This window comes from Physeter macrocephalus, chromosome 8 (assembly GCF_002837175.3).
Source record: "Physeter macrocephalus isolate SW-GA chromosome 8, ASM283717v5, whole genome shotgun sequence".
NCBI classification, from domain to species: domain Eukaryota; kingdom Metazoa; phylum Chordata; class Mammalia; order Artiodactyla; family Physeteridae; genus Physeter; species Physeter macrocephalus.
In genome coordinates this window covers 46,718,591-46,737,726 of record NC_041221.1, presented here as the reverse complement: position 1 = coordinate 46,737,726, position 19,136 = coordinate 46,718,591, and the positions used below count along the sequence as shown (strand labels likewise).

The 19,136-nt window shown below is 32.9% G+C and overlaps 1 protein-coding gene across 1 annotated transcript in view; it reads right to left on the bottom strand.

Annotated features, from left to right (window-relative positions):
* The window catches only part of NIPBL (NIPBL cohesin loading factor), a 200,997-nt gene that overhangs the window by 69,460 nt on the left and 112,401 nt on the right, over positions 1 to 19,136 (bottom strand). Inside the window, exon 11 of the mRNA XM_028492844.2 lies at positions 2,936 to 3,118. Within this exon, the coding sequence (XP_028348645.2) occupies positions 2,936 to 3,118 (183 nt within the window). The remainder of the gene's footprint in view (positions 1 to 2,935; positions 3,119 to 19,136) is intronic.

Below are 19,136 nucleotides of genomic sequence, written 5' to 3'. Positions count from 1 at the left end.
CAAACTTGTTCAGAAAGTAGTATTCTATGACCTCAAAAATGACCTAGTTAGTCTTACTGAATTTTAATTAATTTCATAACAAATCTATTTCAATCCTTTAATTCTATGAGTAGAAAATGCTTTAAAAATCTTATAGTTAGCAAGTACATACAATATGCTGTATCGGTGGTAATTTTTATAGGTCTTGGAGTTTTTTTTTCACATTCATTAAACTAAGCAATTTGAAAAAAAAGGAATGGCAAATTAAGGGAAAAAACCCCACAACCTCTATGATACACTGTATGCTGCAATAAGGTTCTATCAGGATCCCAATTCATTATGACTAGTCTGTTCATTCTCTATATGTCTTGTTACCCTGGAAGAAGCAGGGGAAGAATTCAACAGAGAGGTATGTAAAATATGACTTAGGTGTTTTCCACCCTAACCCTTTCCAAATTTCACCTGTATGTCTCTTTAGCTTCTTATATCTCCCCTCCTCCTTCCCCAGCAACCCAGAGACTTTGTAATTGTGCTATGACTATCCAAATCTTTGTGGCCCAACTTTCAAAGTTAACCCTCAATGGTTCCCCCTATCTTTCAACAAAACTATTTCCGTAGTTTTAGATTTTTAGGAAACCAGTTTGATTAAACTGCAATAAAATTTTGTTTCAAAAAGGTCTCTCCCCATCAAATCAGGATAATGCTCGCTACTTATGTTCTCATAATATTTTTACATTTTGTATTGTACTTTTTTTTTTTTTTTTTTTTTGCGGTACGCGGGCCTCTGACTGTTGTGGCCTCTCCCGTTGTGGAGCACAGGCTCCGGACGCGCAGGCCCAGTGGCCATGGCTCACGGGCCCACCCGCTCCGCGTCATGTGGGATCTTCCCAGACCGGGGCACAAACCCATGTCCCCCGCATCGGCAGGCGGACTCTCAACCACTGCGCCACCAGGGAAGCCCTGTACTCTATTTTTATTACATTGTTTTTGTTGTGGTAAAATGGCTATTTGGTTGTTTATGTCAGCTTCTTTCATCACTCATTTCAGTGGCCTCAGAGTCAACTTTTCTATAGTTACTTGTACAGAAATAAACCCCCCCAACTCAGGGAACTATTCAAAGGTCTCTTGAAAAACCCAGAGAAACTTCCCTTTTTCCTAGCAGGGGGCTGAAGCTCAGGTTCCCTAACTAATATTAGCTTTCAATATTCTTGGGCATAGATCCATGGCTTTTAAGATGAAATTATGTGCTCCTGTAAGATGAGACAATATCTCTCATCATAGAAAGCAAAGAACAGAGGTTGCAATGAGGACAAACATGAGGCATGTGTGGCTCTCTCCTCTATTTTACATTTGGTGGGCTTTTCTGATTATGCTACCTTTTTTACTTAACTGTGAGGTAGCTACAAAATTCTCATCAGCTTAATAATGCAGGCAGCCACTCTCAATTAACTGGAGTTGAAGTGTGATTTGAAATCAGTCTGCAATTAAGGAACTCCTTTTTAGTTATTCCCTTTAGAAAGGGGTGAGGTATCAGGGGAAAGGAAGGAAAGTGAAGCAGAGGCATGTATATAAAGGGGAGTGAGTTTCTAGGACACCAGATCTCCTTTCTCCTCTCTCTTTCCAGATCGGATGTTCCCGTATGAACAAAATGTTTGATTATAATAAAAATATTAGCTTTAGTCATTGAAATATACTGCATGTAAATACATCTCATGATAATACAAATTATAACAATTATACATATAATTAAATGTCAGATTAATTTTGCCATATTTTATTTCAATTTTAAAACTTTGTTCAGATTTGTTCAGTATTCATAATCTACTGCTCATAGCTCAAGAGCTCACAATTTTGAGAAGATCAGAGTAAATGAACATAGGTTAAAAACTCTGGAGGTGAAGGGCTTCCATCAGCGATATACATTTTAAAATGGCAGCATGCATCTGTCCTTCCTGCCCTTGCTTGTCACACCTCAATCTACGGACACTAGGTGGAAAAGGTAGAACACACTGGTAGTCTTCCCACTTCTTTTGGTCATAATGACTAAGTCAGTTGGCACACAAGTGAAGATCTCCCATAGTCTGTTTCCACTGAATGCCGTTTAAGTCAAACAAGGTTGCTGACCCCTCTTGGCTAGGCTCAATTCTCTTGCTCCAGTAGAAGGAAGATAGGGATAAAAGAGAAGAACTTTTTCAGTGGACCAGTAGGAAGACAGGCGAGGTATAGCAAGTCTAGTGCAAAGACAGGTGATCACAGTGTTGTAGAGAGGTAGCTGTGTAGTGAAGAAGCCAGCTCTGGAAAACAGTGAAACAAGGGAGGAATTCCAGGACACAGCTGGGCAAAAAGGAGAAGCCAGGTCCAAACCACACAGATAATTGGCAATGTGGCTAATCCATTCATAATTTAGTGATAGTATGGTTTAAAATATTTCTTCATCTGGCTATCTCCTACGTGTCCTTCAAGACTCAACTCAAGTGTCACCTCTTCCAGTAAGCGTTCTCTGAACCCCAGTATAATTTTGATGCCAATCCAATGTGCTCCCACAGCACCCTGGATTTACTATTATCATTGCACTCTTCTCACTGTACTACAATTGTTTACATATTTCCCCCATTAGACTGAAGGCTCTTCAAAGATAGGGGCCACATCCTATTTGTTATATTTTTATTCTCACTGCCTAGCATATAGTAGGAGCTCAATAAATGTTTGCTAAATGCATACAGAGGCATACCTGTGTTATCTGACACTAATTATAACTCATTAAAAATTTTTTTCTTGGTGCCAACTGATCTCATCTTTCACACATTTTTAAGTATAAAGAAAAAAACTTGCTATACTATATTATTAAGAATTATGATCACTGTACTCTTGCTAAACCCCCAAAATTATAAATGAAACAAACATTATCAATCTGCTTTTTAATTCTAAAGCAATAAGAAAGTTATATGATACTTACATTCAAAAGCTTCATCACTATCATTATCTTCATCTGAACTGATTTCAGCATACTTTGGTTTTTCATTAACTGTGCTACGCTTGCGTTTATTCATTTTCACACGTTCACAAAGTGGCATGGTGGATTCAATTTCTGCCAGGAGTTCGGGGGGTAATTCTTTTAACACTGATTGATCTATACTACCTATTAATAAAAGGTAAGAAAAAATATAAATCTGAAGATAAAAAGGAAATTTTAACTAAATTAAGCACAATGAAAATGAAATATTAATATTTATGTAAGTTTCCTAAGTCACCTTTGTATTTTAATAAAACACGTTCATATTTACAACTGTAGCAGTCTTAACCCTAAACTGATAATGCAGTTTTTAATAAATATATCATCATATAGCAACTTTTAAAATATATACTTATTATCATAGCAATGGAGGGTAGTTATATCATCAATTTTTGCTACAATTAGTGCCTTCATTTGTTTGCACTGACTAAAAACTTTCTGATACTAGAGATCCACTTGCATTATCAGGTGTATTTGTAGTTGGGGGTACATCTCACATTCTTGGTAGCACCCAAATTTGTTTTATAGAGGTCTGGAGCAGTTAGTTTGAAAGCAACGCTATCCGTCAGTACAGATGAGAAGAGTTGGAAGACATCACCTCTTTCTCTTCTACTTAACACCTGCTTCTCATCCGCTATCATCCTGGTGGCCATGTGCGGTGGCTGGGACAAGAGTTTTATATGCTTTTACCCATCACTGTCTATTTGAGAGGCACGGTAATGCCTTTACTGTTACAGAAAATTTCCTCAAACAGATAAACCAAAATATGCATTTAACTGAACATAACAGGAACATGAAAGGCAAGATAAATGGAAAACAATACTTTAATATATAAATGTCAATAACTGAAAAGAGTAAATTCAAGCCTGTTATGAAATAAATTCATATTTTTCCATGAAAGAGTAAAGACAGGATAAACATATATCAACATAATACAATTAGCACTATTAACATAATATTAACTATTTAATCCTACACACATATACACAAACACACAAACAGCTGCTATGAAGAAATAAATCCTTAACATCCTGTTGAGAGCTTAAAAATAAAGTAGAACTAGCAAAAGTTATTTATTCAGGATAATTTGTCCTTGATGACTACTAAAGATGAGGATTTAAACTTACCCATGCAAATCTCTGAGTGGAAGTATAAAAATGATGTCTTACCTGCTAAATTTTAAGAACTGGGAGCAAAGAGTACCTTCGTGGTTTACAGCAGGAAGTATTAATAACTATAATCAACATTAAGACTATAACATTCAAATGATAATAAAGAATAAAAATAAATCACTCCAAAAATAAATGAGTACTGATTAAGACAATTTAAAAGCCTCAAGAATATACAATACTAATAATTTAAGAATACGAAACATAAATTATTAATCTCAAATGAAGAATAATCCTTTTTTTATTCAGCATGAAACTTTTATTCAACATCATGAAGGAGTTATTTCAGTAACTGTTAACCTCTATTCTTCTAAGGACATACATAGCAACAATTTTACCCAACAAAGATGTAACATTCGTGACTAGTAATATTCCAAAGACTTCACTGCTTGGAATTGTGACATATTCATGTTGAGTTTAACTTATCTGTGTCATTTTCAAATCATGTTACATTTCTTTGTTCTGTCTTTCTTAATTTAACTGTATCTTATCAGTGAGCTCCACTTTTTAGAATATTAGCAGAGGTAAAAAATCAACTTTAGCTTTGGATCGTCAGTATCTTCAACCCCCAAGGTAAACACACTCTTCATCTCATTTAGAAGTCCTTAATGCTTTGAGCACCTCTAACTAAATATGTGGTTTTTTGATGGAAGGATCATGTCTTCTAGTATGTATCTTCCCCTTTCCACATGACCTATAATATTAAGTATGTATATACAGATGGTCAATGAATGATTTCTGACTCTTTGGTTCACAATTTCTTATGTTCACTTACAGATGTACTTCCTGTATAATTTCAGAATTGCTATATTTTATACAAATGAAGACAGTTCCAAATTTGTTTTAAATGGAAATTCTTTTTTGTACTACATGAAACATAACCTTTTGGGGTCTATAAATATGGATAACCCAAAGTATTTGGCCTGTAGTTCATCATGAGATTTTTTTTTTAAGAAGCAGATTTACCTAATTGTTATGTTCTGCTTAAATTTCCATTCACAAAGATATGCTGACTTGATAAAATATCATAGAATTATTCTGCAGATAAATATACAATAAATAATCAAGGGTTAAGATATGTATGGGTACTTGCACTCTCTTTACAATGGTTTACTATATCCCAAGAACAAGGACTCTGCTCTCTTTGTTCTCTTTAAAAAAAAAAAAAAAAAAATTCAGCACAATAGCCAAATATAGAAAATTTATGTCTTATATCTGATAAAGCAGGTAACAAAGTTTATTCATTGTAGTTTACCATTTCTTACTCCCTAAATTAAAAATAATACTATCAGATTTAAGAGCTCTACTTCTGTACATCATTTTAACCTCTGTACAACTCTGAAAGTTATGGCGGTATAATTCAAAGACCAACTGTTCCACTTCTAAAGATGACCAACTTAAAAAAAAAAATCCAGCAATGGTTAATGTCTCTCAGTATACTGTCCTCCAAAAGTGGACTGCCTCATTTTGAATAGAAATATCTCTTCCACAGTTTTATGTATTTTCTGTATTTCTTCCTTTTCATAAAACACTTTATAAATTGACTCAGCCAGGTCCCTTGATTATAAAGGATAAGCAATAAAATGCTCGACATTCCTATACTCACACTCAGGATCTTTAATACATGAAAGTTTGGATAACTGACTCAGCTTCAACAGAAATGAATAAATGTGAGTACTGCAAATGATCCCTAGAACATATCTGGTTACGTTCTTTTCCCTGAATTAGGTAGGAAATAGTCCTTTAAATAATGCAAATACAGTGTTTAACTGGCTACCTCTTAATATGTTGATGATTTTCGAGATTATTGTTGTTTGCTGAGCTATTTGTTCTTAAAACCTTCAGATTGCTAATACTTTATGATTATCTTTCTCACCTCATTTCTCTCATCCCAGCTACTTTATGCTTTAATCAGGTTGTTTGAAATACCACAAAATTTTAACTTACTGGCTTGAGGGATAATGCCATTTAGTCATAATTTTGTTTGGCACCACACTTCTGTAGATTTATATTCCATTGGATACAGTGTATCTCTGTTTTCTGGCTCTAATAAAGCTAAAGAATACATTTAATGCTAGATGTGCTACATTTTAGCAACCTTGGTGTTCCAGTATAAATCACTCATACTAGCTAGCACATTTACCAGATTATTAAACCCAGAAGTCATCAAAAGACTTAAAAGTCCCAAAGAGTCACTGATTTGATAACACTGTTTTGTCTGTTTTTTTAAATGAGGAAACAACCCTGAGATTAAAATAAATCACTTCAATCAACGAACTCTTTAGGACTGAAGCTTCAGGCAATGGAAGCCAGTCGTGTTCAGAAACAAACCAAGAAACTCACATAAACCTCCAAATTCGGTAAGTCATAAAAAAACCTTAAGTAGGCATAATGTAGTTCAGTGGCAATCCTTCCAATAACCTAGCACAAATGGATCTTTTGCTTCAATCAGGGGCAAAAAGAAAAAAAAAGTTCAGAAGTGCAGGTTGTCAATCTGCCCCTCTTGGAATCCTAAGTTAATATGGTTTGAAGACACATATTTTTTGGTGCAAATGGTTTCTAAATGCAAGTCAACTTCTTTATTTGAAGCCACTGATAGGAAGTGCATTCAAAGAGTATGAAATGCTGATGACACAGCCTTGAAAAAAGTTAACATTTGGGAGGCAGAAACAAAGGGAGTCAAGGTGAAGAGAAGCCGAAAAAATGTGGGGTTTAACTATGAGACCAGAACATTGAATGTTCCTTCCACAGGCACCCCCAAGATTACCTAACCTGATGCAGAACAAGGGGTGAAGAGGAAGACTGTGCACTAGGAACCAAAATCCAAAGTGAACATAGGGACATTGAATATTGATGAATAAAAGTTTTGAGGTCACAAAACACTGACCTTAGATGAACAACTTTGACATGTGTATTTTATCAATTATTTGGAAAGAGCAATAGCAAACTAGGAGAAAGGAGATATTACTTTTTGGTGCTAAGGCTCCTTGGTTGAGTGAAAATGAGGGGAGTGAAATTCACATCTTCTACAGTAGATGTTAACAGTCATTGGGATAATAAGGGGGTGGGATCTGTTTATAACTGAAGAGGTGGTCTTAATTTAAGGAAAGAGGGGATCAGGTAGACTACACCCTCTAGAAGAAAAGGGTCAAGAAATAACTGAAAGGTATGCTTTATTGTGATGGTTCAGGATAAAAAGAAATGATGTCTAATGAGATAATCAGGTTTAAAGTTGTCATAATTTTGGTAAAGAGGCAGAAATCCTAAGCATTAGCTAGAAGCTTGTTCAGGATTACATTTTTTTTTTAATTTAAAAAGAAAGACTAGTTATTCATTTGTGGCTATGGAGCAGTCATTGGGGTCAAATTTGAAGCTATTCTGTTCCTGATGGTCTTTGAGAAATACTCCTGAAACTAATGTAAATCATCATTATATAATCACTATATAAAGAATGCTGTAACCTAAGAACTGGCAAGTCTCCCTTTAAATTTTAGCCAGCAATTTTTCAAGTTGCAGATTGTGACCCATAAGCAAGTTGTGGAATCAGTTTTGTAGGTGTTGACTAGCAATGTGTTTAAAATGAAAGAGAAGATGTTAGTGTTATGCCTGTAGTAAAGGTAGGTGTTGTTATTATGTGTTTGTATGTGCATATTAGGTCACAACATGCATCTTATTTGTCTTAGGTCACCATCAAAAAAGTCTGAAAGCCTTTTAAACTTTATGGTTGCCATGTTTCTCAAAACAGGAATCAATTCATATTGAAAAGGTCCTTCTAACTTAATCTACGCAATGTTTCATTTTTTCTTTTTTTTTGGCCATTCCAGGCGGCTTGGGGGATTTTAGTTTCCCGACCAGGGATTGAACCCATGCCCCCTGCAACAGAAGCGTGGAGTCCTAACCACAGGACCGCCAGGGAATTCCCAGCCCACTGTTTCTTAAACTATGGGTTCAGTGAAAAATATACTATAATTTAAATAATATACTCAAATCAAATTGATTCTACTCATTATAAGTTGATAGAATATTCACTACCTTATATTGATAGGATATTCACTACCTTGTATCACAGAACTTAATTATCTACATTTATAAGTCTGATATAAAAGTTGCCAATACTACACTTTTGAAGCCCTGTTACAATAAAACCTTGGATTACTCAGAAATTACTCTTTTAATTATTTTTTATGTAAACCTTTCTAAAAAAGCACTTTATGCATCTTTTTTTAACAAGACAAGTTTCTTGACTCATGATCATCATTGAAAAGATCAAGTTTTCCACTATGCTTTACATGGCAATGCCTTTAGGAGTTAACTGCTATGCATAAGACTGTTCGAAATGATATAAAATGATCTATGCTTTCCTTCTGAGTTCTGTAGGTCTGCTTGCAATTTGCTGAAATGTGTACACTCAGATTCTGCTAACAGTGTAGAATACATAACACACAGCAAATGGTGTTCAAATCCTTCAACCCATTTATACCATTCTTGGAAATTTATTCCAAGGAAATTTGTATAACAAAAGGTTCTATGAAGAAAGATATTTAGATCAGTTTTATCTATTGTAATATCAAAATGTCCAACAGTAGGGGAACACAGTGGAAGAGTAAATCATATTAAGTATAATTATGAACAATGTTAGTACAGAGACAGTAAATGTAAAGAAAACAGAATGCAAAATGATAGGTATACTACATTGTACCTTTGTAAAAGGTATTTTTAACAGGAGTTGAAGGAAATGAATGCTAATATTATACCAACTTAAGAAATGAATTTTCCTAAAGAAATAAAAGTTATATTTTATGGAAACAAGAAAAAGGTCAATAATTATTTGTGAGGGATTAGGAGGTATTTCATGAAGACAGTGGGTTTTCAACAGAGATGAGGTGGAGTGAGGTGGAGGATGGAGAACAGGGGACAAGAACTAGGAATTGGTAGCCATTTTAGAGCATTCCAGCTCTGTCTGCTCTAGACAGAGCATGATATTCAACAGGGAGAAAAAGTAGGTAAGCCCATAAAGTAGGTAGAGTTTAGAAGTTACAGTCTTTTTGAGGAGGGACAGAATCAGAATGTACTTTAGAAATGTTACTCTAGCAGTAATTTGTGGGATGGACTGGAAGGGGAAAGACATTAGAAAGGAAATCTTCTAAGAGATATTCAATATGTCTCGGGAGAAAAGTAAGTAGATGCCATGAATTTAACCATTTTCGAAAAGTGGTAACGTTACTATTACATACTTATCATGCCAAACTTTAGAAAGGAATATTTAGCTCAAAATAATATTAACTATTTAACATGTTTAAGATCACGAAGAAACCAGAAAATATGAAATCAAGGACAACGAAATTCACTGTTGATATTTGTTATTTAAATATTTTAATCAATTTGATAAAGTATTAAACTATGTTTATTAGGTATTCAACTAACTACTATTACATTAGGTTGAATATGTAGAAAATTTTAGCAACATTTATTTTATAATATTCTAGAAAAACATTTTCTAACAACACTAGGAATGGCATATTTTCTGATTATGTTTTTACTACTAATGGCTGTAAAACAATGTTTAATTTTAAGTAATCTACTCTTACCTTACTTCTTCCACATTGTACTCTAAATTAGCCATGTTTAACTTCTCTCAACTTGTAGTGCTTTTTCCTTCTGCCCTTGTGCTAAAAACACGTGATTCCTTACTCCTCTGGATTCATATACACCTTTATTCTTAAAAATATTACAGTCACTGTATCTTTAGTTACCCATATCCTCCATGAGATCATAAGCTTGATAAAGTCAGACTTGTGTTCCAGTTGCATCATCTAGCAGAGCTCATGGGATGTTGAAAATGGCCATAAATATTTATTGAATGATTAGTGTAATCATTAGAATAAATTTGTGAAATTTTTCAAGAAATTTTTCCAGCTTTTAAAATTTTAAAAGAAATTTTTTAAATCCTGAAAGCAGTTTTAGTTGTTCTATATTGACAATTATAAAGAAGTTATCCACAAAATGAAAAGATGGGAGAGAAGATTTCATAATTGACATGCAACGAGTATAAAATATATAAAGGTAATTTCAGCCTGTATACACTTGTTATATGTTTATATTTAATATATCAATTATATATTAATATACTAATAACATATATAATTCTACTACATAAAACTAAGTGCTCCCAAATATTAAATATCCTGGCAAAAATATTATATTTGGCTAATTTCATATTACATTTATAAATATTGGATAAAAAATAGGAAAATAATTCAAAACTCTATCTAGATCAGTCTTTTTAATACTCAAATGATAGTGTGAAATACAAATTTTGAGTCTCATTTGCTACAGAATAAGGAATCTAGTTATCAGATGCACCTATATAAAATTTCAATTTTATATTTATATTATGTTCAGCAAACTAAAGCCTGTGAGTCAAATTTGCCCCGTCACCTGTTTTTGTATATAAAGTTTCATTAGAATACAGTGACACACAATCATTTACATATTGTCTATGCCTGCTTTCGTACTACAATGTTAGAGATAAGTGGCCTACAAAGCCTAACATATTTTACTATCTGGGCCTTTACACAAGAAGTCTGCCTACCCCAATTTATATCTTGTTATACTTTATTCAGTATGAAACAAAGTGCCACCCACCCTGCAAGTGCAGTCACTATATAGTTATATTCTGCACAGTTTAGGCCATTGCAAATTGGTTTATTTAATGAAGACAAAATACCAAGGAGTTGGTTTAAAGCAACTGAAAGAACACTGTTACAAATGAAGAATGCACAAGAAAAGATTTTAAGAAAACTCTTGTTTTAAGCATCATAGTTTTGACATTGTGCAGTTGTCAAATTACCATGAGGAAGAACTACAAATGGAAACCTTTTTTTTTTTTTAGAAGTTTTTTATGTAAGTGACAATTTACTACTACCTAATATAGAAACTAGGAGCAGGGATCATAAGATCCTTTCCTTAATATATATACACAGTGAGAAAAAGAAATGACAGAAGCACAACCTAACTTGCTTCAAGGAACTAGAAAAAGAAGAATAAAGTAGAAAAAGAAGAATAAACTAAGCCCAAAGTTAGTAGAAGAAGGAAGGAAATAACAAACACCATGGCAGAAATAAACAAAAATGAGACTAAAAAGAGAATAGCAAAGATCAATGAAAGTAAGACTTGGATTTTTGAAAAGATAAACAAAGTAGACAAGCCTTTAGTTATGCTTACCAAGAAGAAAAAGACTCAAATAAATAAAATTAAAAATGAAAGGGGAGACATTACAACTGATACCACGCAAATACAAAGGACTGTAAGACACTACTATGAACAGTTATACACCAACCAATTGGACAACCTAGAAGAATGAATAAATTCCGACAAACATATAATCTACCAAGATTAAATCATGAAGATATGGAAAATCTGAACAGACCAATTACTAGGTGACTGGTCCCAAAAACCTCCCAACAAAGAAAACTGCAGGATATATGACTTCACTGGTGAATTCTACCACACATTTAAAGAAGAATTAATAACCAATTCTTCTCAAACTCTTCTAAAAATAGAAGAGGAGGAAACACCTCCAAGCTCATTTTACAAAGCCAGGATTACCCTATACCAAAATCAGACAAGGGCACCTTGTACAAGAAAAGAAAATTACAGGGCAATATCCTTGATGAACAGAGATCCAGAAGTCCTCAACAAAATATTAGCAATAAAAAGATCACATATCATGATCAAATGTGATTTATTGCAGGGATGCAAGGAAGGTTCAACATCCACAAATCAATCAATGATACACGTTAACAAAATGAGGATAAAAATCATGATTATCTCAATAGATGCAGAAAAAACATTTGACAAAATTCTACATCCATTCACAATAAAAACTCTCAACAAAATGGGTACAGAGGGAATGTACATCAACATTATAAAGGCCACATATGACAAGCCCACAGCTAACATTATACTCAATGGTGAAAAGCTGAAAGCTTTCACTCTGAGATCAGGAACAAGATAAGGATGGCCACTCTTGCCACTTTTATTCAACATAGTACTGAAAGTCCCAGACAGAGCAACTAGGCAAGAAAAAGAAATAAAAGGCATCCAAATCAGAAAGGAAGAAGTAAAACTGTCACTATTTGCAGATGGCATGTTATTATACACAGAAAACCCTAAAGACTGCACCACAACTGATAGAACTAATAAAACAAACTCAGTAAATTTGCAGGATACAAATTCAATATACAAAATTCAGTTCTTTTTTGATACACTAACAATAAACTATCAGAAAGAGAAATTAAGATAATTCCATTTATAACTGCATCAAAAAGAATAAAATATCTAGGAATAAACTTAACCAAGGAGGTGAAAGATCTGTATACCGAAAACTGTAAGACATAGTTGAAAGAAACTGAAGAAGACACAAATAAATGAAAAAATATTCCATCCTCCTGGGCTGGAAGAATTAATATTGTTAAAATGTCCATACCACCCAAAGCAATCTACAGATTCAATGCAATCCAATCCCCATCAAAATTCCAATGGCATTTTTCAGAGACATAGAACAAACAATCCTAAAATTTGTGTAGAACCACAAAACAGACAAAGAGTCAAGCAATCTTGAGAAAGAAGAACAAAGCTGGGGGCACCACACTTACTGATTTCAAACTATATTACAAAGCTACAGCAATTAAAGTGGTATGGTATTGGCATAAAAACAGAGACATAGATCAATGGAAGAGAACAGAGAGTCCAAAAATAAACTCATGCATATATGGTCAATTAATTTACCAAAAAGGCACCAAAAATATTCAATGGGAAAATGATAGTCACTTCATTAAATAGTGTTGGAAAAACTGGACAGCCACATGCAAAAAAATGAAACTGGACAGCTATCTTACACCATACACAAAAATCAACTCAAAATTGATTAAAGACTTGAATGTAAGACCCAAAACAATGAAATTCCTAGAAGAAAACATAGGCGGTAAGCTCCTTGACATTGGTTCTAGCAATGATTTTTACCAAAAGCAAAGACAACAAAAGCAAAAATAAACAAATGGGACTACATCAAACTAAAAAGCTTTTGCATAGCAAAGAAAACCATCAACAAAACAAGAAGGCAACCTACCGAATAGGAGAAAATATCTGCAAATCCAATATCTGATAAGGGGCTAATATCTAAAAGATATAAAGAACTCATACAACTCAATACGTAAAGTAACCAAAGAATCCAATTAAAAAATGGGCAGAGGATCTGAATAGACATTTTTCCAAAGAAGACATACAGATGGCCAACAAGTGTATGAAAAGGTGCTCAATATCACTAATCATGAGGGAAATGAAAATCAAAATCATGAGATATCACCTCACACCTGTTAGAATGGTTATTATGAAAATGACAAATAAGTGTTGATGAGAATGTGGAGAAAAGGGAACCCTTATGCACTGTTGGTGGGAATATAAATGGGTGCAGCTATTATGGAAAACAGTATGGAGGTTCCTTAAAAAATTAAAAATAGAACTACCATATGATTGGGCAATTCTACTTTTGGTTATATATCTGAAGGAAATGGAACCATTATCTCAAAGATATCTGCACTCCCATTTTCACTGTAGCAGTATTTATAATAGCCAAGACATGGGAAAAAAAACCTAAGTTGTTTAGCTCATTGATGGGTGAATAAAGAAAATGTGGCATATATACACAATGGGATATTATTCAACCAAAAAAAGAAGTTAATCCTGCCATGTGCAACAACATGGATGGACTCTGAGGGCATTATGCTAAGATAAATAAGTTAGAGAGAGAAAGACAAATACTGTATGATCTCACTTATACGTAGAATCTAACAAAAACAGAATTCACAGAAGCAAAGAACAGATTGATTTTTGCAATCTGTAGGAGGTGGATGAAATCGGTAAAGGCAGTCAAAAGGTAAAAACTTCCAGTTATAAGATAAATAAGTTCTGGGAATGAAATGTACAGCATGAGATGATGGATGTTAACTAAACTTACTGTGGTAATCATTTCACAATAAATACATATAGTCAGCCCTTCATATCTGCGGATGGGGAACCTGCAGACACAAAGAGTTGACTGTATGATACCATTTTATATAAGGGACCTGAAAGCATCTGTGAGGGGTCCTGGAACCAACTCCCTGTGGATACCGAGAGATGACTGTATATCAAATCATTATTTTATATACCTTAAACTAAAACAATACGTTAATTTTATCTCAATAAAACTGGAATGAAATAAATGATGGCAGCAATGTTTTCAGATATACACTGAATATAAAGTATGTATACACAAGTGAGACTTATCTTAAAAAATTACTTCATTAGATAAATTCAATTTAAAATGGGATGACTGCATTTCTTTATATAAAAAAACTAGACAAATTTTAGCTCTGACTATAAGATTCACTTTGGTCTTCATAACTGCACAAAGTAGGAAAAAAATTGGTTTCTCTATTTTAAAAGTGAATGAACTTGGAATCAGAGCTTTGAAAGCCTATGATTTGTTGAAGGCTCTGATTCCAGTGCTCTTTGAACTACAATGTATAATGTAGTTATACATTATACTTAACGGAGAATTGTCAAAAGTTAGCACGTTAGTAGTCAAAGAATGCTATTTTTTTGTGGGTGCAGAAGAGGATCCATATTAAAAAATTCGTATTATATTGTATCATATTACATCATAGTATAGTACAGCATATACTGATAACTCTAATATGTATTACTCTAACATACTGAATTCTTAAAAAAACTACTGAAAACCTCCCCATACGAGAACTTGATACAGATATTAAGATAATGAATACCTACTCGATATACTACATTATAATATGTATTATAACATACTATATTATACCATATACAATAATATTAAAATATATTAACTATTTAATATAATACTATGATATACTATACAATGTTACACTTATCAAGTAGGTATTCATTATCTTAATATCTGTATCACGCCTTGTAGGGGTGGGTTTCAACAACATTTTTTAGAATGAGAGAGAATTCAGTATGTTGGAGTAATGAGTATTTCTTCATAAACAGTAGCAGGTTCTCTCAGAATTAATCATTTGCTTTCTCTCACCCTTCAACCATATATCTATTTCTACAGATAAGAAAACCTTATAGAAGCTATGTCCTTAGCTGGCCTGAGATAATGAATGGGAAGGAAAGAGAACACTGCTAGCAAACTTTAATACATTTAATTTTAATGAAAAAATTCTATTTAATGAATCTCTTTAAATCAATATTTATATCAATTATCTACTAAGTAATATTTGAACCAGAGAAATTCTATAAATAGAAATCATGGACAAAATTTTTCAAAGTATTGCTCTAATCACAACAGCCAAGTGTGTATTATGCCAACTTCTGTAATAAATATTCTCCAAAAACTTCCTAAAGATATAACTAATAATAAAGTCTTTACGGAAACTAAAAGTTTAATTTTTTTAGAAAAGTATTTTATATATTGTTCAAATGAGCCAAAGTAAATTTCTACTGCAGCATAATTAAGGATTCTGAATATTATAATCATAACTACTTTACTGAGAATTTCTCGATTTAGGAATTAATAAACTATGCCAAAAATTCACTCTCAGAAACAGTACTTTCTCTCAGACTTACGAAGCCTAGAGTCCTAAACACAATTCAATGCTACATAAAATATGAATGCTACATAAAAGGCAAAAACTAATTTTAGTGATCAACATTTAACTACAGTAGTAACTGTAAATACGTGAAATAACTGCCTCTAATAATGACTGCAATCATTAACTAATCAAATGAGCACTATATTTTAAACACTGTTGACTATTAGAGTTGTTAGATAACTTCTTAGTTTAAAGGCCATGATCTCAAATAACAGATGGTATGTTATATTCTTGAAAGCAGTAAGTGCAAATGATGGAAAACAATACACTATTAAGAAGGAAGTAAGGGGAGGAAGAAGAAAAAGTGATTTCCTTGGATATAAAGCTTAGGTATTTTGAGACACTCAGGAATTGTAAAAAAAAAAAAAAACAAAATCAAATTCTTATAGTGTGTAATTACAAATAATACACTGTTAGCAACACATACTGCAAATTAGTTGATGATCATGACCAGACTTAAAGATGGTATAAGTTTATATTTTAATTTGGAGACATACTGTACATTAGGGTATATTAGGATAATATTATGAGTAAAAATATTTTAACCATAAAGACATTATTTTTGGCATTTAATATACTGCTTGAAGTATATTTTAATAGATAGAAGATACTTTTTTAAATTTAAAGTTTTTACAAAGGTTATGTTGGTTCTCCACTCCCATTTCCCCTTGGCAAGGAAGCAACAAGGTGATGGTAAAAAGACTGGGAAGATAACAGCCCCAGGAAATCAGAACAGAAGGGATTCTGAGCCAATCTTGTAACAGCTATAGAGCAAAATAAAGGTAAAGAATAAATTAAACAGACATGAATATGAGTAGGTCTCCTTTGGAGCTTAACAAAAACTAGTAGTTGACAGGGTGGAAAGAGGTATTACAAAGTTCAGGGAATAGTTGAAAATTATGTAGCTTTTGAGCTAGGATCTACAGGTGGGAACATAAAAGATAAATACACAATTTTAATCTGCACACAAAAGCCTTTTCTAACATGGTAGCAATACAGTCTATTCATTCAACAGGCATTTAATATGCTCTTTTTATGTACTAGGTATTATGTTAGGTACTAGGGCATACACAGATCCCCACAGAAATAAAATTAAATGTAACAATGTCACTTTACATTTAATAAGTTCACACAACAGACAAAAATAAGTAACCTATACTGGGAATCATAAACCTATACCCCTACCATTCAAAATTTACCAGCTTAAAGCATATTCAAGGAATTTAAAATTACCTAAAGGATGGCTATTTTAAGTATGGATATCAGGTGAAATTTTATGGCTCTTCCAAGAAAGGAAAACCTACCAAGAATTCTGGCCCCAAGAATCAACAAAAAAGTATCCCAGCAATATTCAGTTCTTACTTAGAAAACACCAATATGTCAGAATATGTGATTTTCTGTGACTCTCCGAAGAAAATACCAAGTAATGTGTACTACAAAGGGTCAGTAATCCACAACTGGCCTTCCTATGCATGTAATTTAAAAAATCCACAATTATATACCTCTGCTATTGTTAACTTAGTAGCAGAGATCTAAAATAAAACCAAAATTAGTACATTACTGAAAAGCAGATATTAATTCTATGGTATAAAGCCAAAAAGATATCTACGTGGGATCCTGAAATGAACCTAAGCATTGATGAAAAGGTTCACTTAATATAGTTGCATATATATTGATATATGTGTGTGTATATACATACATGCACATGCATACACACAAACACCATACTCTAACAGGCAGACACACCCAGATTAGTTACTCACTAACATCAACATATCAAGTATATACGTTTGTGTTAAAGGTATATTTAGGAAAAACACTGGATTAGTACTAAAAACTTTGTATTCACAAGCAATGAAATTACATGTGGAAAAAACCAGGAGAAATAATACAGCAGTTACTAATTAGGAGCTATATTCATTTCTTGATATTCAGCTGTAAGGATTCTTTGTTAGAACAGAGCTTAGAAAAGCAAGGCTGGCATAAATAAGCTGACAGAGGGCAGGGGAGAAAAAGATGGTCTAGATCAAGGGGACAAGAGGGTACCACTTTCCATCTTTCCATCTGACTCTTCTACAATTGTATAACTTATACTTTTTAGTTTATATATATAAGCCACTCCCACTCCCAAACTTTCAGTGAAAATTAATAAAGACAATCTTTATCTAAAAGACAACAATTCTAGTGCAAGCCACTACATTCTAACGAGCTCTTTTACCTAAACAATTCTGAAAAGATGCATTCAAGTTAAATACTAAAGACTATTAATTAAAGCTAAAATCTTAATTAATTTTTATAGATCTGACAGCCGTAATTTAAAATCTGAAAGCTTCACTAAAATAGTACAAATATTAGTGATTCAGAGGCAATCTTTTTTCATTTTTGAAAGACAAAACCAAATAAATTTACAGTGAGAAAGTAAACGTTTGAGAAAACAAGAACAAAAACAGATTAGTTGTGACACGTTATTTCTTCGAATAGAGTTCTTAGTAGTAATACTATGTTTTCAACGAGCTTTTTTTGATAGAGAAGGTACAACGGCATTTTACAAAACTAATAACCAATACACCTTCTGTATCTCCTAATACATTAAGTGCAGTTACACAACTTTCTGTGATGATGCAAATGTTCTCTCTTTGCGTTAATAAGGTAAACACTTGTCACATGTTGCTACTGAGAATATAAATTTTAAATTGTATATAGTTTAAACTTAATAGCCTAAAGAGGCTAGTGACTGTCATATTGAACATCACAACTCTAGAGTTTCATGTATTTGTTAATAGGTATAAATCTAAGTTCTTAATGAACTTCTTTCACAGAATGTGAATTTAAAAATCAAATAAACTATCACCTCTGTTGCCTTAAAAACTATATCCCAATCTATTTATATTGCACGGGCTAAACAGGTCTTACCACACAGCATCATTAAATTTTATATATACATATATAAAAAAATAGTATACAAATGAACACAAAATTATATTTTCTATACAAACTGCCACTGTATTCTCAGCACTTAAGACATTTTTTTCCTCCTGGCAACAATACTACTTACGTAACCAGAGAATTTAACTCAGAACCATGAAAAAAAACCCACAAAAAACCCCCAAACCAAACCAAAACAAAAAAACCCCAAACAAATAAAAATACCAAAAAACCTTTAAAACTGATGATTTAACCCAATTTAAGAGGTAACTACCATTCCCTATTACTCTTCCATAGAAAAGGCCAAAACTACATATTTAAAAAAATAAAACATTCATAACTAATCACCTCCTCCACAAAAAGATGAAA